A 22258-nucleotide genomic window follows, 5' to 3' on the forward strand; every position below is an offset into this window, starting at 1 on the left:
CGGTGCTCGGGGGACCATATGGAATGCTGGGAATCGAACCTGGGTCCGTCCCTACCCGCTGTGCTATCGCTCCAGCCCCCAGAATCTTTATATTTTTGAAGGACTAAGAAATGAACAAGGTACTTGAAAAAGCATGCTTCCCAGGAACTATAGAGAACTTACCCATTTGATTCTCTCAGCTCGCCAGGGGTGATCACTGAGCACAGAGCCAGGAGTAAGCCCTGAGCACAGAGCCAGGAGTGAGCCTTCTTACCATTGGGTGTGACCCAAAAAATCGTGTGTGTGTGTGTGGGGAGGGGCATGTGAACAACTTTCCCAGGCCTAGGATTTGATTCAGAGCAAGAACCAGAGGCTCTGGGTTCCATCCCTGCTATGGGGTGGGAGTCAGGGGAGCACTGGGGTAAGTATCGGGAATACTTAACATTCTGAAATGGACAGAGTAACTTTGAGAAGGCTCGTTTCCATGCCAGGGATGTCCTATACGCGGAGCACACCTCCCAGCCTCCCACTCAGTTTTTCAGGCGTTTTGTTTGTTTGTTTGTTTGTTTGTTTTTTGTTTTGGGGCCACCTCTGTCCATGCTCAGGGGTTACTCCTGGCTCTGCACGCAGGGACCACTCCTGACGGGCTCTGGCAACCATATGGGACGCTGCCAGGTGTTGAACCCAGGTTGGTTTTATGCAAATGCCCTCCCCACTGTGCTGTTGCTCTCGCTCAGTTTTAGGGCACAGAAATGCCACCCTCCTGGGGCCAGGGAAAGAGTACAGCGGATAAGGCATGCTATTGACCCAGGTTTAATCCTTGGCATCCAATATGGGCCCCGGAGCACCATCAGGAATAACTCCTGAGTGCGTAGCCAGGAGTAACCCCTGAGCATCACCAGGTGTGGCCCCAAAACTAAAAAAAAAAAAGAAGGCGGGGGGGAAGCAATGCCACCTTCTCTTCCCCACCGAGAAAACAGAGTTGTGGCTGGGCCAAGACAGAGCCCTTTGGCCACTGGGTCCCCTGCTGACCCGGGTTTCGCCAAGTTCCCTGGAAAGAGAAACACAAACAACAACAGATTCCACGAAAGGACATTTGCAGGTACGTGGGTGGCGTTTCTCGGGAACCAGCCCTGCACTGAAAAACAAAAGCCACTGCGAGGGCATTGATTAGCTCACACTGTCATCACAGGATATCAGTGTTGGTAAGGACTGTCACTGTCACTGTCACTGTCCGCCGTTGTTCATTGATTTGCTCGAGCGGGCCCAGTAACGTCGCCATTGTGAGACTTTGTGGTTACTGTGTTTGGCATATCGAATACGTCACGGGGAGCTTGCCAGGAAGGACTGAACTATTTAAATCTTATTTTATTATTATTATTTTTTTATAATGTAGGAGCATTGCTATTTATCCAGCCATTGATTAAGCTGATTGAATTGGGCATCAACACCACAATACTTTTTTTTAATTTTTTTAATTTTATAAGTTCACTTTTTTTTTATAACTTTCATAAGTTCACAATGTTTGATTACATTCAATATTCAAACACCAATCCCACCACCATTGCACCTTCCCACCACCAAATTTGGGATGTTTCCATGCCCAAACCCAATCCCTGTCCCAAAACACAACTGAAATAATATATTTTGTGTTATGTGTTGTGAACAATTGCTGAACATGCTTACCTAAAAAGTGTTCATATAGGAAACGGTGTGAGGATTGTTTTATTTTGGCAGGAGCCATTGAGACATGCTATAGGATATCACTAACACTTAATCACTTAATCACTTAACTTCCCGTTAGTCGTCGATTTGCTCGAGCGGGCGCCAGTAACGTCTCCATTTGTCCCTGTCTCGTGCTAGTGTAGCCCAATGGCATCTGTTCGCTCCGGGAACATGAAGGGCCTCAAACCGATCGTTCATGATCTTGACGAAGAAGTCTGACCATCTGGTAGGTGGGCGGCCACGCGGTCTTTTGACATCCCGTGGAATCCAGTCAGTAATAGCTCTAGTCCAGCGGTTGTCTTTAAATCTCATTACGTGACCAGCCCATCTGATTTTCGACACCTTGGCAAATGAGACAGCGTCCCTGATCCTTGATCGTCGACGGATGTCAGAACTCCGGATTCGTTCTCTCATTTGAGTGAAACGTGATATTCCAAGCATAGCTCTTTCTATTCTTCTTTGGGAGACCTGAATGGCGTTCTCATCTTGTTTGCGTAGGGCCCAGGTCTCTGAGGCATATGTTAATGCAGGAAGAACAGTGGAATCAAAGAGATGTGCTCGGAGCCGGAGGTTCTTCGTCCTCTTAGCTATTTCTTCGACACTCTTGAAGGCGTTCCAAGCCGCTCTCTTCCTCCTGCGCAGCTCGGGTGCCAGGTCATTTCTCATGTTGACCTCTCGACCTAGGTACACATAGCTGTTGCATTCGGAGATGGTCGGAGCTTTGGTATATATGTCTGAAAATATGTATATATGCATATATATATTTATTTCCCGGCTGGAGCGGTAACACAGCGGTAGGGCGTTTGCCTTGCAAGTGGCCAACATGGCCGACCCGAGTTCGATTCCTCCGCCCCTCTCGGAGAGCCCGGCAAGCTACCGAGAGTATTCGATATGCCAAACACAGTAACAACAAAGTCTCCAATGGAGACGTTACTGGGCCCGCTCGAGCAAATCGATGAACAACGGGAGGACCGTGGACCGTGGACCGTGGATGATTTGTTGCCTACTATCTGAACCCCATCAAATGTGGTGTGGTCATTATGGAGAATAGTTAGGGAGTGTTTTATGATGTGGCTTTTGCAGCCACGCAGTCCAGGAATATGTTCACTCATATGTGAGCGTGTGGGGAGTGGCCAGGACTGAATTATTTTTAGCAGCAGACCCCCCCCCCAACCCCCCACTAGAACCAGGAAGGAACTACTCACTGTGTCCATGGTTCTGGTGACCACTGTGTCATCCTGGTCTTGTGTGCAAACAGAGCTAGTTGGAAGTTCCTGGAAGGGGAGAGAGAGATGTGGGGAGAAAGAGAGAGAGGGGGAGGGGGAGGGGAGAGAGAACGAGAGAGAGGGAAGAGAGAAAGGAGAAAGAGAAAGAAGAAAGAAAGAAAAAGAGAGGAGAGAGAGGCAAGAGATGAGAGAGAGAGAGAGAGAGAGAGAGAGAGAGAGAGAGAGAGAGAGAGAGAGGATGCAAACGCAGGGTTGGGAATGTTGGCCAAAGCACCAGAGAAACCTGGCCATAATTGTGAAGTGCTTAGATTTCCCTTTAATTTGTGTTTTTCCTCAAGAAAGGTTAAAAAGTCAGTAACTTAAAACAAACAAATAAAAAAAAAACAGAACAAAAACTCCCAAACAGGCACCAGAGAGATAGTATAGTAAGTGCTTTGCATGCGGCTGAATGGGGTTCAATCCCCAGCACCCCACATGGTCCCCAGAGCCCAGCTAGGAGTGATGGGCTGAGCACAGAGCCAGGAGCAAGCTTTGAGCACCGTTAGGTATGACCTCCAAGCCCAACCTCCCTCCAAAAATCTTGGGAGTGGAGATAGTATAGTGGGTGGAGCAAACTTGCCTTGCTGCGGCCAACCACGGTTCAGTTCCTGGCACCCTCTATGGTCTCCTAAATCCGATGGGGACTAATCCCTGAGCACAGGATCAGGAGTGAGCCCCAGACACCGACTCCCCCCCGCAAAAAAAGAAAGAAAAACCCAGCAACAGCAATAAATTCATGTGCTTCCTTTTTTCCCTTTCAAATTTAATTAATTAATTTTTCTATTTTACCATTGAATTGCTTAAGCTTGAGTTCTCGGTACTGTAGACTGTCAGGCAGTGTGGAGTGTCATACCTGAGTAAGTCTACTAGGAAGGGTCCCGCCCCTAAGGAGGACCCCCTCCCATTTCTCCCACCCCCACCTGCTCTCCTGATCTCCTGATCAGCGCGTTCCCCCCTCACCCCAGCCCCAGCTAGTTGTATTGGGTTCCCCCCCACACACCCCAATTTGCTTCTGTCTGTCCCAGAGGACTGAAGCAGTCTGGTCCGTCTGATCGTTAGGCAAGATCTCCCCAAGTCCTACCCTTTTGCCTTGAGGGTGTGATTTTATCTTGGCCGTGTCTGTCTGTGCATTGGGACCCGCAGGGCAGCAGCAGCGGGGGTGCTGGGGGTCACCAGGGCTGCTCCAGGTGGCGCTCCAGATGGGGCCAGGCAGGGTTCGAGCTCGCACAGGGTCAAGTTTGAGCTCTCTGGAGGCAGGATCATCTCCCAGCTGCTGGGTTCCCCCTCTGCACGCGAGAAAAACTACTGGATTAGATTTTAAAAATTGGGGGTTGGGTTTGTTTGCTTTTTTTCTTCTTTTTTTTTTAAATAAAAGCTTTAATTAGGGTAAGGAAAGAAAGGGAAAGTAGGGCAGAGAAGCTCCCAGATGAGAGGAGGGGGCGCCTAAATCAGGATTCCCTGCAAGTTAGTGTTACTTGTTGCAAAGCCACGGGCAGCCCCAGGGCAGTAAAAGCCCTGCGCTCCTGGAGTCCCGTTAGCACCGCCCACTGGGGGCGGGGCAGCGGCCACTGGCCCAATGGGGTGAGCCCGGGAGACTCACAAGAACCAATCAGGGTTGGAGAACTCCAGGTTCACCACTGGGGGTGTTGGCGTGGGACTATTTAGAGAGATGCTGCTAGGAATTTAACTAAACGACACCCCCATGGTCCCCCTTTTCCTTTCTTTGTTTTGGGGCACTGGTGACAGAGGTGGCAAAAGCGGTGCTCCTGACACTAATGATCAGGGCTAGCAATATATATTAGCAACTATCACTGTATCACTGTCATCGATTTACTCCATAGGGCGCCAGTAACGTCTCCATTCATCCCAGCCCTGAGATTTTAGCAGCCTCTCCTTACTCCTCTTTCCCAATGCTGTCGTATTGGGGGCTCTTTCCGGGTCAAGGGAATGAAACCCATTATTGTTACTGTTTTTGGCATATGGAGTACATCACGGGTAGCTTGCCAGGCTCTGCCCTGCTGGCAGGATACTCTCAGTAGCTTGCTGGGCTCTCCAACAGGATATATATATATATATATCCCTCTATGATTTGTTACCTACTGTCTGAACCCCATCAAATATGGTGTGGTAATTATGGGAAATGGGTAGGAAGCATCTTATGATGTGTCAGTTCAGGAATATATTCACTCATATGTGAGGCTCAGCCTGAGCGTGTGGAAAGCGGCCTGGAGCGTGGCGGCGATTGGGTAGTGGAGGTCGGCTTCCGGGGCTGGGTCCCTTGGGGGGAAGGGCCCTTACCCACCCCCACTCTGGGGCACCCCGAGTGAAAACAGCCTGGCGTGGAGTGCCATTAGCATCTATAACCAAAATATAGTATGTTTCACCGATACTGATATAACCACTTAAGTCCCCAGCTGAATCTCATCTTTCTAGTCTTATTTATTAATTAATTTATTTCTATATATTTTTGGGGGGTGCTCAGGGGTTACTTACTAGCTTTGCACCCAGGAATTGCTCCTGGGTGTGCTTGAAAACCATATGGGATGCCAGGGCCAAACCCTGGTCGGCCACGTGCGAGGCAGTCGCCCTACTCTGTGCTGCCTCTCCATCCCCACCCCACCTGCCCCCTTAAAGTAAAAGTACTTGCAACACCGCACCTCTGCCCCAGGATCCCTCCACTGTGATCCCAAGCCAAGATTCCTCTTATCTCCCTTCCTTCCCATCACTGCTCTTCACCCAGGTCACAGTTCCGTTGACCATGTTTTAGGGTTCTTTATACTGGAGATGGTCTAGTCCTTCACTCTTTTGTTTGTTTGGAGGCCACACCTGGGATGCTCAGAGGTTACTCCTGACTTGTGCTCAGAAATTACTGCTGATGGGGCTGGAGCGATAGCACAGCGGGTGGGGCCTTTGCCTTGCACGCGGCTGACCTGGGTTCGATTCCCAGCATCCCATATGGTCCCCCGAGCACCGCCAGGAGTGATTCTTGAGTGCATGAGCCAGGAGTAACCCCTGTGCATCACCGGGTGTGACCCAAAAAGAAAAAAAAAAAAAAGAAAAGAAATTACTGCTGACAGGGCTCGGGGGACCATATTGGGATGCCGGGATGGAACCCAGGTCCACTTTGTGCAAAGCCAGCGCCCTGACACCGTACTGTCTCTCCAGAACCCCTCTCCCCCTACTCCACAAAGGAGTAAGATCATCTGGTGTTTGCCTTTGTTTTGTTTTTGTTTCGTTTGGTTTTTTGAGGAAGGCTTGGGCCACAGAGCTTTGCCTTACACACGTCTGACCTGGGTTCTATCTCCGACATCCCTGGGCACCAGCAGGAGTAGTTTCTGAGTGCAGAGCCAGGCTGTAACCCCTGACTCGAAAAGCAAAAACAAACAAACAAACAGGTTTGGAGCAATGCCTCCCACCCCCTGGACAAGGGCTAGTTGAGCAAGTCCAGGCTGGCCTAGCTAAAATGTAACATTTGTTCCTTTTTCTCTTATCTCCTGCTTCCCCTGTAAAGCCTCGTGGGAGGAGCCTGCACGAGGGCAGACCCCTTCATGAGACACTTTCTTCAGAATCCCTGATCAGGGGCCCCAGACATAATCCAGGGCCTATGTCACCTGCCTGGCACGCAGCCAACCTTAGTTCAATGCCCAGTACCACATTGTGATTCCCAAGCACTCCATGAGCACAGAGCCATGGAGTCTGAAGTGGCACAAAATCAAACAGAATCACAGAACAGAAGCCCCACTGGTACCTAATCTGGGACTACTAGGCAACCCGTCAGGACCAGGCCTCGTGGAATCTAGATATATAAGGATATATCTGGGATGTATAAGGATATTGGGGAAAAAAAAATAAACCATGTTTCCAGAGGCCGAGTGATAATACAGGGGTAGGACACTTGCCCTGCCCACAGCTGACCTAGGTTCAATTCCTGGCATCACATCTGGTCCCCCGAGTCCCACCAAGAGTGATCCCTGAGCACAGAGCCCGGAATGACCAATCAGAACCCACGTCACCTTCTTCTTTCCCTGCCTGAGTTGCTTCTGGAAACAGTGCAGACAAGCCAGTGGCCTCTGTGGCAGGTGGCAGGGAGAGTGGGGAGCAGGGAAAGTTGAGTCAGGAAAAGTGTTTCTGGGGCTGGAGGAACAGCTCACAGCAGGGAGGGCATTTGCCTTGTACGCGGCCGACCAGAGTTCGATCCCCAGCATCCCGTAGGGTCCCCCGAGCACTGCTAGGAGTCATTCCTGAGTGCAGAGCCAGGAGTAATCTCTGAGCATCGCCGGGTGTGAGCCCAAAAAGCAAAAGGAAAAAGGAAAGAAAAATGTCTCCACCTCCCTGCTTCACCCACTCAGCTACCCGCGCTTGGGCACTGCCAGCCTAGACCAGGCACGGCCCTCGGGGCAGAGAGCGAGGGCTCATCGCCTTCCCCCACAGACAGGAAAGAGTTTCAGGAGGAGGTGAAATGGTGAAGCAAGATTATTTTTACTGAAACATTTGGAAGGACTTGGGGGCAGAGAAAGAGAGAAGGACTTGTTCAAGAGAGAACAGGGGCGGGGCTGGAGCGATAGCACAGCGGGTAGGGCGTTTGCCTTGCACGCAGCCAACATGGCCAACACAGGTTCGATTCCCAGCATCCCATAAGGTCCCCTGAGCACCGCCAGGAGCAATTCCTGAGTGCATGAGCCAGGAGTAACCCCAGAGCGTTGCCGGGTGTGACCCAAAAAGCAAAATTAAAAAAAAAAAAAGAGAGAACAGGGGCTTCTGCAGAGCGGAAGTAAGCAAAGAAACATTGAGAGGAGCCAAGCGAGATAATGTCCAAGACCAAGCACGTTCTGTCAGCAAAGTTTTTTGTTTTTTTTTTTGGGTCACTCCTGGTCGAACCTAGGTCGGTTGCGTGCAAGGCGAACGCCCTACCCGCTGTGCTATTGCACCAGCCCCGTTTTTCTGGAGCTTTGCCTGTGTAGCACAGCGGGTAGGGCGTTCGCCTTACATGCGGCCAACATGGCCGACCCGAGTTCGATTCCTCCGCCCCTCTCGGAGAGCCCGGCAAGCTACCGAAAGTATTCGATATGCCAGACACAGTAACAACAAAGTCTCCAATGGAGATGTTACTGGGCCCGCTCGAGCAAATCGACGATCAACGGGAGGGCCTTTACCTTTACCTTTACCTGCCTGTGTAGAAGTTAACCTGGAAAAAAAAAAGGAGTAAGGGGCTAGTACATTGAGGAGGATGTTTGCCTTGCATGGTCCCTGCCGGAATCCCATAGGGTCCCCTGAGCACCGCCAGGAGTAATTCCTGAGTGCAGAGCCAGGAGTCACCCCTGAGCATTGCCAGGTGTGACCCCAAATAAGCAAAACCCAAAGGAGTGTTGTCCCAGGGAAGCCCTGCGCTGCTGATGGTCTCCTGATCCCACCTTGCCCTGTCGACGGCTTCCAGAATCCCAGGTTCTGCTGCAGCCTCTCTTTTCTGAGGGGCCCAGAGGTCTGCATCTGGGGGATGCTTCAGCGTCTCTCCTCCAAAGCTCTCAGGATGTCTGCCTTTCTGCCTTTGGGCTGCTTCAGGGTTAGGCAATCTTTGTTTTTTTGGGGGGGTGCACACCCAGCAGTGCTCAGGTTCTACACTCAGGGCTCACTCCTAGAGGGCTGGGGGACCTATGTGGTGTCAGGGATTGAACGCAGGTCAGCTCCTTGCAAGACAAATGCCCTGTCTGCTGACCAATCACATCAGCCCCTAGGTAATCTCCTCCTCCTCCTCCTCCTCTCTTCTCCTCCTTCTCCACCTCCCCTCCCCCTCCCCCTCCCCCTCCCTTTCCCCTCCTTCTTCTTCTCCTTCTCCTCCTCCTCCTCTTCTTCCTCTGTTTTTTTTTTTTGTGTGTGTGTCTTACACAGTGATGCTCAGGGGTTACTCCTGGCTCTATGCTCAGGAGTTACTCCTGGCGGTGCTCAGGTGACCATATGGAATGCTGGGAATCGAACCCGGGTTGGCCGTGTGCAAGGCAAACGCCCTCCCCACTGTGCTATCACTCCAACCCCCATAATCTCTTCTTAAATGTTATTATTCTTCAAATGAAACAATACATGATGAGGGGTTGGAGTGATAGGACACTGTGTAGGGCACTTGCCTCGCACATGACTAGCCCGAGTTTAATCCCTATCATCACATCTGGTTCCCCAAGATAATTACTCTGGTGGGAACCCAGAGTAATCCCTGAGCACAGAGCCCAGAGTGCCTCCCAAACCGACACCAACCAGAACCCACACTTCGGTCCACTGTGAACGTCACTGGATAGTCACTGGCCTAGAGCATCATTTCCCAGATGCTTGAATCGTTTATTCCATCACGAATGTCCATCGAGGGGCCATCACTTAGTAGATGAGTCGGGGTGCATGCCTGCCCTGCACCTCACCTGTGCACCTGGCACTGCTTGGACCCTGGAGCACTGCTGGGGGTGCCCTGGAGGCCCTGGGCACAGCCAGGGTGGTCAGCTGGTCCTCCCCCACTGCAGTACTGACCGAGCACTGCTCAGAGTGGCCCCTGGGACCCCGAAGCTCTGCTTGGGAATCTCCTTCCCCCAAATAACCAAATATCCTTTGAACTTGTGCCAGAAGCAAAAGAAATCGCTGCTTGCTTTCTTCATTTATTTATTTATTTATTTTGGGTTGTTGTTATTGTTTGTTTGGGGGTTTACTCTTGGCTCTGTGCTCAGGGATCACTCCTGGCGGTGCTCAGAGGACCATAGGGGATGCTGGGGATCGAACCCTGGTCGGCAGCATGCACTGTGCTATTGCTCTAGCCCCTCGTCATTGATGTTTCCCTTTGGGCGACACCCATTGGTGTGCAGGGGCCGCCCCTGACCGCTGGGGCGCAAACCCGGGGTCCCACGTGAAGCGCCGGCTGCAGCCTAAGCCACGCCTCCAGTTCTGCTCTCACAGAGAGCACGGGCCGGGGCTAACCACCTTTCTGCATCTGAGTCAAACGTCAGATGGGTGTTCGTTTGGTTCTGTTAGGGTTTTTTTAAATTTTTCTTTCTGGGTCACACCCGGCGATGCACAGGGATTACTCCTGGCTCTGCGCTCAGGAATGACTCCTGGCGGTGCTTGGTGGACCATATGGGATGCCGGGGATCGAGCCCAGGTTGGCTGCATGCAAGGCAAATGCCCTCCCAGCTGTGCTATCGCTTCGGCCCCTCTGTTCGGGTTTTTGACCACATCTAGTGGCTCACTTGGGCTCAGCTCTCAGACCTGCCCTGTGCAGACACTATTTCTTTTCTCTGATAACTTAGCTGATGTCCCAAACATCAGATCAGTTTTCACCATATTCTAATGTGCATTGTTGTCCATAAGCCATGGAGATAGTACAGCAGGCAGGAAGCCAACCCGGGTACAATCCCCAGCATCCCCGAGGCTCACCCCAGCCCTCCAGGAGTGATCCCTGAGCACAGCTGTCAGCCTTGAACCCCACCAGAAGCACAGAACACAATACCTTGTTGTCCATCGCATGAAGTGAGGAAATAGCTGGGTCTGTGGAGAATTAAAAGCCCAAGGCCAGGCCCCGTTTTTATGAACTTGGCTCGTCAGCCAGCAGCAGTCCCTCCACCCCAGTCTCTGCCGGAGCCCGCCGAGCATGTCACTGTGTGTCTGAAAGAGCCGGTGAGCGAGTCGGTCATTGATAATTTTTGCTGCTTCTATTCAAATGGAAAGAAATATAAAGGACGGATGGAAAGAACGAGAGAAGGGAGAAGGGAAAGGGGAAGGAGGAAAGGAGGGAGGAGAAGGAGGCAGGGACAGGAAGGCAATGGAAGGAAGGAGGGAAGGAAGGAGGAAGGGAGGGATGGAGGGACAGAAGGGAGGGAGGGAGAGAAGGAGGGAGGAAAGAAGGGGGGAGGGAAAGGAGGAAGGAAGGGAGATAGGGAGGGAGGAGGGAAGAAAGGAAGGAAGGGAGGGATGGAGGGACAGAAGGGAGGGAGGAGGGGGATGAGTGCCTCAGCTGGGTCTCCGGTGTTCATCCCCTGAGGGCGCAGTCCTGTCCATCCGGGCAGCTGTAGGACTTGAGGCCCTGCAGGGGAGCAGATGTCTCTGTGATGCGGTGACCCGTCCCCCAGCCTTCATCTCTGTCACTGTGCTAACACGGGGCGCCCACCACCTCTTCCCAGAGTTCGTCTGCGCGCTGGACGCTTCGGATGAGTTCCTGAAGGACCGTGTGATAAACCTGCCCGAGAGCGTGGTGGCGGGCACCCACTACAGCCAGGACCGCTTTCTCCGCGCGCTCGCCACCTTCCGTGACGTCAGCACCGAGGACGAGACGGTCCTGAACTACTTCGATGAGCTCGAGATCCACCCCATCCACATCGGTAGGAAGGCAGCGTGTGTGTGTGTGTGTGTGTGTGGGTGTGTGTGTGGGGGGGGGGGGGCGGCGGACACAGCTGAGTGTGTTTTTGAATTTTTTTGAATGTTTTAATTTTATACTTAACATGGTGATTTACCAGTTTGTTCATAATGCAGTTGTTTCAGGCATTCACGGTTCCAACTCCAATGTCACCACCAGTGGGACCTTCCCCGCACCAGTGTCCCCAATTTTCCAACCTCCACCAAGCCTGTCCCCTTGCAGGCACCAACAAATTTACTTCACATTGTTGGTTACTACACAAAGGCAAATGGAATGATCAAAAATAGATCACTCAGGGGCTGGAGCGATATATCGCACAGCGGGGAGGGCATTTGCCTTGCATGCGGCCGACCCAGGTTCGATTCCCAGCATCCCATATGGTCCCCTGAGCACCGCCAGGAGTGATTCCTGAGTGCATGAGCCAGGAGTAAGCCCTGTGCATCGCTGGGTGGGACCCAAAATGAGGAAAAAAAAAATAGATCACTCAGAGTCCATTGGTAATAATTGCAGTATCTCACATTGGTGTTTATTTATTTATTTATTTAGCTTTTTGGGTCACACCCAGCAATGCTCAGGGGTTACTCCTGGCTCTGCACTCAGGAATTAATCCTGGTGGTGCTCAGGGAACCATATGGGATGCCGGGGATTGAACCTGGGTTGGGCTTGTGTGCGAGGCAAACACCTTATCTGCTGTACTATCTCTCCAGCCCCTATTTATTTATATTTTGCTGTTGGGGTCACACCTGGGGATGCTCAGGGGTTGTTCCTGGCTCTGCACTCAGGAATCACTCCTGGCGGTGCTTGGGGAACCAGATGGGGGTGCCGAGGATCAAACCCGGGTCGGTCGTGTGCAAGGCAAACGCTCTCCCTGCTGCGCCATCATTCTGGTCCCATGGCACTGGTGTTATAAAGCCATTGCCTGAGCATCTTCTATGCTGGCTGGTGCGAACTGAGCCTTCTGGGCCATTGTTTTCGCCCACTGACCTTGGGGGCCTCTATGCAGCTTTCCTGTCAGATTGGTCGTGGTCCTACTGGGTGCACAGTAACTGTGAAACTTGGAGCTGCGGAGTGGGAATGATTTGGAAGCTCGGCAGTTTGATAAGGTTCAGTGGTAGCTGGGCCGTTTCTGTGCCGGAGGGCATTGGGTGTGGCTGCGGGCTGCTGGGCCTTCAGGCCGAAAGGGGACTCTGAGGGGCCATAGTTTCACAATAGCCAGACAGGGGGAAACACACGGCAAGGTCAGAGCTCAGGCAATGAGGTGCGGCTTAGCTCAGGCCTAATGGGGGGCTGGGGGAGTCTCTCCTCTTGCTCTTGCCTGGGCTTCTGACTTCCCATCAGCTTGTCCCAGCCCAGCGCTGAAGGTACCGCCGTGTAGGAGGAGCATATGGGCGTTGCCCCCAGAAAGCCAAGGAGGTTCTGTTCCCAGCTGAACCCACCACCACCCTTCCCTACCGGCGGTTTCGAGCAAATGTGACCCATCGCGGTGCAGGGGCCGTGGGGGGCTCACTGGCAGGTCCTTTTTCTTTTCCTTCCTATTGGGTTTGATTCTTGGTACATACTCGGGACCACGTGGTGCCTGGGATCGATCGTGGGTCTTCTGAGCCCGAGCTCCAACCGTTTGTGCATCCCCAGCCCTCTCCTCCTTAAAATAAAAAAGATGGGGGCTGGAGCGATAGCACAGTGGGGAGGGCGTTTGCCTTGCACGCAACCGACCCGGGTTCGATTCCCAGCATCCCATCCCATTCCCCGAGCAATGCCAGGATTAATTCCTGAGACTATGCATTGCAATGTAGCACTGTCCTCCCATTGTTCATCGACTTGCTCCAGCGGGCCCAGTAAGGTCTCCATTGTGAGACTTGTTGTGACTGTGTTTGGCTTATCGAATACATCACGGGGAGCTTGCTAGGCTTTGTCATGTGGGTGAGATACTCTCAGTAGCTTGCCGGGCTCTCCAAGAGGGCCGGAGGGATCAGACTCGGGTCGGCTGGGCTGGCTGGGCCGGCCACGTGCAAGGCAAACGCCCTACCTCTGTGCTATCACTCCAGCTCCCCGAGACTATGAGCCAGGAGTAATTCCTGAGTGCACGAGCCAGGAGTAATTCCTGTGCATCATCGGAATTCCTGTGACCCAAAAAAGCAAAAAAATTGAAAAAAATTAAAAATAAAAGATTTTCATCCTTTATTAGTATGAGATAGTCTTATTTTTTTTTTTATTGGTGGGCACCCAGCTGTGCCCCAGAGCTTACTCCTGACTCTAAACTTGGGGATCACCTGTGATGTTCGGGGAGAACATTTGGGCTGCCAGGGATCAAACTGGACTTGGCTGTGTGTGAGGCAAATGCCCTACCTGCTGTGCTATTTTGCTCTGGCCCCAAGATAAGAAATTATTTTTGTTTTGGGGTCATAACTGGTGGTGCTCAGGGATCATGCCTGGCTCTGTGCCCAGGAGTTACTATTACTCCCTGCAGTGCCTGGGGTGGGGGGGATTATACGGGGTGTCAGGAATAGAACCTGGGTCAGCCGTATGCAAGGCAAACGCCTCACTCATTGTACTATCGCTTTGGTCCCCAAGACAAGAAATTCTTGGCTGTGCAGGACCTAGCAGAGGGCCCATCTGGGGAGAAACCATTGCCCCTCTGGCATTGAGAGCCACGCAGCTGTCCGGGTGGCAAACGTGCACAAACCTTCTTCTCTCCCCTGGCGCTTACAGATGTCGGGAGGCTGGAAGATGCCCAGAACAGACTCGTCATCAAACAGCTCATCAAGGAGATCGGGGAGCCTCGGAACTACGGCCTGACGGAAGAGGAAAAGGAGGAGGAGGAGCGCAAAGCCGCCGAGGCGCTCCTGGCCAAGGAGGCCACGGAGCAAGCGGAGAAGAAGCGCAAGGAAGCCCAGGAGATGGAGGAGAAGAAGGCCCGCTGGGAGGAGTGGGTGAGTGTGCCTGCCGCACGCGCGGGCTGGGCACGTGGCGGGCATGTGTGCGCGAGGGTGCGTGTGCGTGGATGAGTGCATGCGTGTTTGCATGTGGCTGAGGCTACGGGCGCCTGAGTGTGTGTGTGTGTGTGTGCACATGTGTGCACATGTGTGAGTGTAGATGCATGGGCCTGGGTGAGTGTGTGGGTGTGCGGGTAAGTGGGAGTGTGTGTGGGTGAGGGTGCACATGTGTGCGTGTTTGTAGGTGAATGTGCACATGTGCATGTGTCTACATGGGTGGGTGAATGTGCATGTGTGTGGGGTTGTGCGCACTGAGTGTGCACATGCGTGTGTGTGAGCGCTCACTGTGTCGGTGTGCACATGTGTGCATGTTAGTGGGTGAGTGTGCACACGTGTGGGTGATTGTGCGCCTGTGTGCATGTGCATGGGTGTGTGCACATGTGTGGGTTAGTGTACATAGTGTGCGCATGTGTGAACGTGAGTGTGCACATGTGTGGGTGAGTGTTCACACGTGTGTATGTGTGGGTGATTGTGCACCTGTGGGCATGGGCATGGGTGTGTGCACACGTGCCGGTTAGTGTACATGGGGTGTGCACACACGTGGGTTAGCACTAACCCACATAGAGTGTGCACACGTGTGAACACGAATGTGCCCGGGTGTACTTGTGGGCTAGTGATTGTACACCGAGTGGGTATGGGCGTGTCTGCACATGTGTGGGTAAGTGCGCACATGTGCATGTGTGGGGGTGAATGTGCACATGTGTGGGTGAGTGTGCGCCTGTGTGCATGTGCATGGGCGTGCGTACACGTTGTGGGTCAGTGTGCATGGAGGGTGCGCACACGTGAATATAAGTGTGCACAAGTGTACTTGTGTGCTAGTGATTGCACATCGAGTGTGTATGGGCGTGTCTGCACATGTGTGGGTGAGTGCGCATGTGTGTGCATGGGTGCGCATGTCTGAATGTGCAGGCAGGGGCCCGTTAGGCCTAGGAACTCCCCCTTGCTTTGTCCCCTAGCATGTTTTTGTCTGTCTGAGGCATGTTAGTTCCAGGATAGTCTCTCTATTCAGGATACGACCTCACATGGCCTCACACATGTACTTGTCACCCCCGTGCACGGCTTCTGTTCGGGCCCCACCTTGGGGTCCTCTCTGCTCCATCACCTGGGTTCTGTGGTCACACCCCAGTGGGTCATTTAGCCCAAACATGTAGTGTGCCATCGTTTGGGAGTGCTTCCCATCAGTGCGGAGGGCAGTGGGACTCTACTCAGAGCCTGTGTGGCACCCGGGCTGGGACCCAGGACCTGCCCGCAGACAAGTGCTTTAGACACAGACGCCCAAGGGGCGAGAGAGACACATGGGCTGGCGCTCTAAGCCTTGCGACCCCCAGCATCCCGCTGTCCCTTGGGCTCTGCCAGGAGGGCCCCCAGCCAGCACCCTCAGGCGTAGTCAGCCCCTGCCACGCCCAAATCACCCGAAATAACGCTTTCATGATTCCACATGAAATCCAGTTCAAAGAAACAAAACTGGCAAAATATTAAAATATCTAATTAGACATGATAAAAATAAATATCTCCTTTTTAAATTTGGTGCCCTCTTTGAGGCCATCCATTCTTCATTTCTCTCTATTACCTCCTCCCCCATTTCCCTCCTCACCCCTCATGTAGCCTTGGTTGGTCAGGTCATCAGTGTCAACTGGCTGGCTATTTTTTCATTTCTTTTTGTGTTTATCAGTTTGGGGGGGTATTGTTTTGTTTGTTTATGGGCCACCCCTGCCACTGCTCAGCGGCCACTAGCGGCCACTCTCAGACCCCTGCTCGGGTGCTCAGGGAGCCCCGTGGGGACTGTCAGCGTGCTGGAAGTCCAGACCATGCTGTCAATTTTTTCTGGTAGGAGACTTACTTTTAATTTTTAATTTTTCTTTCCTTTTTTTGTTTTTGTTTTGGGACCACACCCTGTGCTCAGGGCTTATTCGTGGCTCTGCACTCAGGAATCACTCCTGGCAGTGCTAGGGCACCCTATGGATGTCGGGGATTGAACTCGGATTGGCCATGTGCAAGGCAAACGCCTTCCCCACTATAGTGTCCCTCCAGCCCTACTTTAAGGCATCACCTATCTCCAGACTACCAAGCCAGCCATGGCTGAGTGAAGCAGTGAGGTGGTATCACCAACGTCCTTGCCCCGCCTACACAACCAGGCTGCCCTTCTGAACTTGAAAACTGCACTTATAAATATTATGCCTGAAGGACCAGAGAGATGGTAGAGGGGATAAGGTGACTGCCATGTACATCACATACACCCTGAACACTGCCAGGAATATTCCTGTCTTGAGCACACAGCCAGGAATGACCCCTGAGTACCTAGGTGTGGTCTAACACCCATAAAAAGAAAAAGATGAACTAAAGTATCAGTAAGAGCATGACGCAGAGGCTCAGCAAGAAACAGTTTTTATTTATTAATATTTTTATTGGTTTTTTTTTTTTTTTTGCTTTTGCTTTTGGGTCACACCCGGCATTGCACAGGGGTTACTTCTGGCTCATGCACTCAGGAATCACTCCTGGCGGTGCTCGGGGAACCATATGGGATGCTGGGAATCGAACCCGGGTCGGCCTGCGTGCAAGGCAAACGCCCTACCCGCTGTGCTATTGTTCCAGCCCCAGGAAACAGTTTTTAACAGAGAAAACACTCTAATCAGCAGAGTCAAAGCAATGCCATCTGCACTATTTGCAGAGACCAGAGGGAACAATTCCCTCTAGGTTAGATGATCAAGAGATCTCGATGCTTATAAGGATCGGAGACAGAAACCAGAAATAACTCTCTGGTACACATTTCTAGAGTCTTTGTGGGTTTTTGTTTTGGGGGGCCACACACAGCAGTGCTCAGAGCATACCCCCGGCTCTGTGCTCTAGAATCACCCTCCCAGGGCTCAGAGGACCATACCAGCATTGGCTGCATGCAAGGCAAATACCCTATCTGCTGTACGACTGCTCTGGCCCCAGCATTTCTATAATCTTATAAATTATATTGGTTTCTGAGAAAACCCAAAAAGTCAATAGTCAAGAAGTTAAGCTCTGGCCTTCTCACAGAAAGCCTACAGAGAAGGTACTCTTGCAAACATTCAGATTAAGAAGAGGTTAAAAAGAAGAAAAAGTGAGGGCCAGAGAGATGGCACAGGGGTTAAGGTGGCTGCCAGGTGACCTCACACCGCATGATGGCTGGGAGTGGCCCACCCCACAACATAAAGGAGAGGGGGAGAGAGAGGGAGTGGGGAGTGGGGACTTCCTTGAAATTCTCTTGTACTGTAAATTTTTTGTCTTTTAGTTATAAAACAAAAATGACTTCATCAAGGCCCAAATGTCGCACACATCTATAGAACTGTGAGTTTCTCTTCTGTTCTGACAGTCACACCTAGTGGTGCTCAGGGGACCATAATGCAGTGCTGGGGACCAAACCTGGGTCTCTCAGATGCAAAACATGCATCAGCCCGTTGAGCCGTCTCCCAGCTCCTGTTCGTCCAGTTCATGTCCCTAGAACTTGCGCGGGAGAGAGACCATCCAACATTTCTCTTTTTCCGGCTAATTTTGCTTCCCGTCTTTATTCAAACTCCTTGAATTTTTTTTCTGCTTTTTTTTTGTGGGGGAGAGGTCACACCTGGCGATGCACAGGGGTTACTCCTGGCTTTACACTCAAGAGTTACCCCTGGCAGTGCTCAGGGGACCATATGGGATGCTGGGAATCGAACCCGGGTAGGCCGCGTGCAAGGCAAATGCCCTACCCGCTGTGCTATTGCTCCAGCCCCCCCCCCCTCTTTTTGCTTTTTGGGTCACACCCGGTGATGCTCAGGGGTTACTCCTGGCTCTTCACTCAGGAATCACTCCTGGCAGTGCTTGGGGGACCATATGGGATGTTGGAATTTGAACTCCAGTGGACCGCATGCAAAAGACTTGTATTTTGTGAAAGGAAACGCTTCCTCCCAGCAGGATGCATCCCACTCCCCCACACAGGGCCTTACTTGACCGTATTCTCCACCAACGGGTGCTTTGGTGGCTCCCAGAGGTGGCTCCCAGATCTCAGCGCTCGTCATAAACACTGGCGTGGACAAGCAGAGGGCTGGTGTCGCTGTGCAAGTTAGGTTTTCATTTCCTTGGAAGAAATACCCAGACAGGGCAGGGCTGGATCAAATGGGAGCTCTAGGTTCAGGTTGTTAATATTATTGTTATTATTATTATTATTAAAGGGCAGACTGGAGCAATAGAAGAGTGGGTAGGGTTCTTGCCTTGCACGTGGCCGACCTGGTCAACCCGAGTTCGATTCCTTCATCCCTCTCGGAGAGCCTGGCATGCTACTGAGAGTATCTCGCCCACATGGCAAAGCCTGGCAAGCTCCCCATGACATATTCCATATGCCAACCTCAGTAACAACAAGTTTCACAATGTTACTGGGCCCGCTCAAGCAAATCAATGAACAATGGGAGGACAGTGACAGTGACAGTGATGTTTTTTTTTGGCTGGAGTGATAGCACAGAGGGTAGGGCGTTTGCCTTGCATGCGGCCGACCTGGCCGACCTGAGTTCAATTCCTCTGCCTTCGATTCCTCCGCCCCTCTCGGTGAGCAAGCTACTGAGAGTATCTCACCTGCAAGGAAAAACCTGGCAAGCTCCCCGTGACATTTTCGATATGCCAAAAACAGTAACAAGTCTCACAATGGAGACGTTACTGGGTCCACTTGAGCAAATCGATGAACAACGGGACAGCACTACAGTGGTATTATGATCATCATCATCATTATTATTAAGGTTTTGGGCTACACCTGGGTTAGTCCTGTCTCTGCACTCAGAAATCATTTATGGTGGTTCAGGGGACCATATGGGATGCCAGGGTTCAAACCTCCAGTCAGCTGCGCGCAAGTCAAGCACCCTCCCTGCTATCTATCACTCAAGATTATTCCCCACCCTCCACCCCCAGGATTTGGGCCATACCTGCCCATGTTCAGGGCTGACTCCTGCCTCTGCTCACAGGGTCTCTTGGGGGCGCGTATGTGGCGTTGAGGATTTCACGCCTTTGGGTACTGGCATTGAACTGCTGCCTATTGGTGGAATATCAAGGGAATGTCCCCCAGCACACTTCTGCGCAGTGCCTGGGAACCCCTAGGCCATTCCCCCAAAATGCACAGCCCAGGGGCTGGAGCAATAGCACAGTGGGTAGGGCATCTGCCTTGCACGCTACCGACCCCCCCGCCCCCGGTTCGGTTCCCAGCATCCCATTTGGTCCCCTGAGCACCGCCAGGAGTAATTCCTGAGTGCAGAGCCAGGAGTAACCCCTGAGCATCGCTTAGGTGTGACCCAAAAAGAGAAAAAAAAAAAAAACTAAAAAATGCACAGCCCATAACCGTGTGATGTCTTGCTTTTTGCCAGCCCCCCTGGTTTTGCCTTCTTGGACCACCTCACTTGTACAAGGCCAGTGTCTGTCCCTCTGTTTATCTACTTACCACCTCCCCCTCCAGTTTTTATATTATCCTTGTCAGCTGTTCTCTACTAGGGGAACACCAGAACACCATTTTTTTGTTTGTTTTTTTTTTTTGGGTGGGTGGGCCCTACACCCCTAAATAACAGACGGAGTTATTCCTGGCTCTGCATGTAGGAATCACTCCTGGCAGTGCTCAGGGACCCATATGAGATGCCGGGGATCCCACCTAGGTCTGCGGCACGCAAGGCAAGCTCCCTCCCCACTATACTATCACCCCGCCCCTGCGAGTCCGGCTACCCCACCAGTGCAGTGGTCTCGCTGTTGCAGTTCTCGCTCACTCCCAGACCTTCTCTTTGTAGAACAAACGCCTAGAGGAAGTGAAACGGGAGGAGAGAGAGCTGCTGGAGGCGCAGTCCGTGCCCCTGAGGAATTACCTGATGGCCTACGTGATGCCCACGCTGATGCAGGGCCTGAATGAGTGCTGCAAGGTCAGGCCCGAGGATCCGGTGGACTTCCTGGTAGGACATTTATTTTTCGTGTATTAGTTTATTTAACTTATTTTGTGATTTGGGGAATCACACCTGATGGTGCTCAGGGCTGTCTCCTGGTTCTGCGGAGACTCAGGGGTCATTCCTGGCAGGACTTTGGGGACCATATGGGGTTCTGGGGATTTGAATCTGAGTTGGCCAGGGGCGAGGTAGCCTCCTTAGCTGCCAAAATCTTGCTTTAGCCCTTTTTTTTAAATTGGTCTTTGACTATTTTTGGCTTGGGCTCAGGGATTCTTCGTGGTTGTGCTTGGTGTTGGGGGCGGGGGGCACCCCATGTGGTGGCAAGGATGGAACCAGAGTCAGCTTCTTGCCTCGCATCACAGCTGATCCACTGTACTTTCTCTCTGGCCCAGATTCGGACATACCTTATTTTGAAAAGGATATTTTAAAAAGTAAAGATAGAGCTGGAGCCATAGTACAGCTGGTAAGGTGCTGGTCTTGCATGTGACCGACCCAGATTCAATCCCCAGTATCCTAGATGATCCCTTGAGTTCGCCAGGAGTGACGCCTGACTGAGTTCAGAGTCAGAAACTACCCCTGAGCATAGCCGGGTAAAACCAAAACCAAATCTAAAACTAAAAAAAAAAAAAAAAAAAAAAAAAAAACAACTAAACAAAATTGGAATCAGTAGCACCAGGAGTAATTCCTGAGCACAGAGCCAAAGGTTAGCCCTGAGCACCACAGGGGCAGGGAGTGGGATTTTGACCCTTCCCCTCCAAAACCAACCAACCAACCTGAAACAGTCTATTCTAAACAGGAAGTCAGTTGAAATAGAGAAATAAGACTTTGGGTCTGGGAATGTGGTTTAGAGGAAACACACTTGCCTTGCACTTATGAGGTCCTGGATTTTATGCCGGACATTAAAAACAGATGCTACTAATAAGACATTTTATTAATCGTTTGCAAGTAAAGAAGTAAGGTTTTTTGTTTTTTTTTTTTTTTTTTTTACCATACCTACTATACCTCAGTCCTTACTCCTGGCTCTTTTGTTCAGGGACTATGTCTGGTGGGTGTTGGGGGACCATATGGGGTGACAGGGATCAAACTATTGGTCCCTTGCTAAGCAAACTCCCTACCCACTACTGCTGTAGTAGTGGGTACACTTCTATTTTTCAATCGCAAATATGTGACTGATCAGTCTCTTGTATCTCCAAACTTGTTGACTTGGGTTTAGTTGGGTTATTTATTTATTTATTTGCATTCTTTCCATTCATTATAGGCTGAGTACCTCTTCAAGAATAATCCTGAAACACAGTGAAACTTTAAGGCGTCGTGTCATACACCCTTGCAGAGCTAGAGATGAATTTAACATCGCCTTTGGAAAAAAGAAATCCCTTGGAAAATTGCTTCGCTTTCCTTGCTGTAAAGAAATCTTCAGAGGAATGGTCATGGGAAGCTCTCTGGTAATGAGTCACTGCATCAGACCAATATATGAAAGGTAAACTGATAAGTTATCTGCAGATGGAGGTCGATGGACTGTTTCAGTCTTAGTCCGAGGATCCGTATGCCACTGTTTTCAGTAATTCATCGCATGAGGAAAGCCAGACTTGTCTTATTCTTGTAGGAAAGCTAATGAGTTTACTCATGGTGTCAAAAGTCCCTCTTCTGATGGTATTAAGGATGGAGATGAAAGTGGTCCACGTCATGTCAGTGTGGGGCAGAGGCAGATGCTTTCTGGCTGGCTTGGGGCCAGTAACACAACCACCAATGAGAATGGTAATAAACCTCTTGATCGAAAAGTCATGTAACCAGATAAATAATTCTAATATTTGTGCTAATTAATAAGTTGTCGAATAGTTTCAATAAACTAACTTTGCAATATGGACATCATCAATTCCTAAGATCATTCCTAACTCTCAAAAAATTTAATAATTACCAGAATCCCATGGAATGGTAACTTTAAAAAAATTTTTTTTGGGGGGCGGTCCATACCCAGAGGTGTTCAGGGCTTACTCCTGGTTC

General features: G+C 51.2%; 1 protein-coding gene across 1 annotated transcript in view; it reads left to right on the forward strand.

Annotated features, from left to right (window-relative positions):
• AK7 (adenylate kinase 7) overlaps nucleotides 1-21645 on the forward strand; it is a 74569-nt gene extending 52924 nt beyond the window's left edge. Inside the window, exons 15-18 of the mRNA XM_056108273.1 lie at nucleotides 11120-11317; nucleotides 14062-14282; nucleotides 20108-20266; nucleotides 21516-21645. Coding sequence (XP_055964248.1) covers nucleotides 11120-11317; nucleotides 14062-14282; nucleotides 20108-20266; nucleotides 21516-21554 — 617 coding nt within the window. The 3' untranslated portion in view covers nucleotides 21555-21645. The remainder of the gene's footprint in view (nucleotides 1-11119; nucleotides 11318-14061; nucleotides 14283-20107; nucleotides 20267-21515) is intronic.
• Nucleotides 21646-22258: the final 613 nt, after the last annotated feature.

The sequence above is a fragment of the Sorex fumeus genome, unplaced genomic scaffold (genome assembly GCF_029834395.1).
Source record: "Sorex fumeus unplaced genomic scaffold, SorFum_2.1 ptg000201l, whole genome shotgun sequence".
Taxonomy (NCBI): domain Eukaryota; kingdom Metazoa; phylum Chordata; class Mammalia; order Eulipotyphla; family Soricidae; genus Sorex; species Sorex fumeus.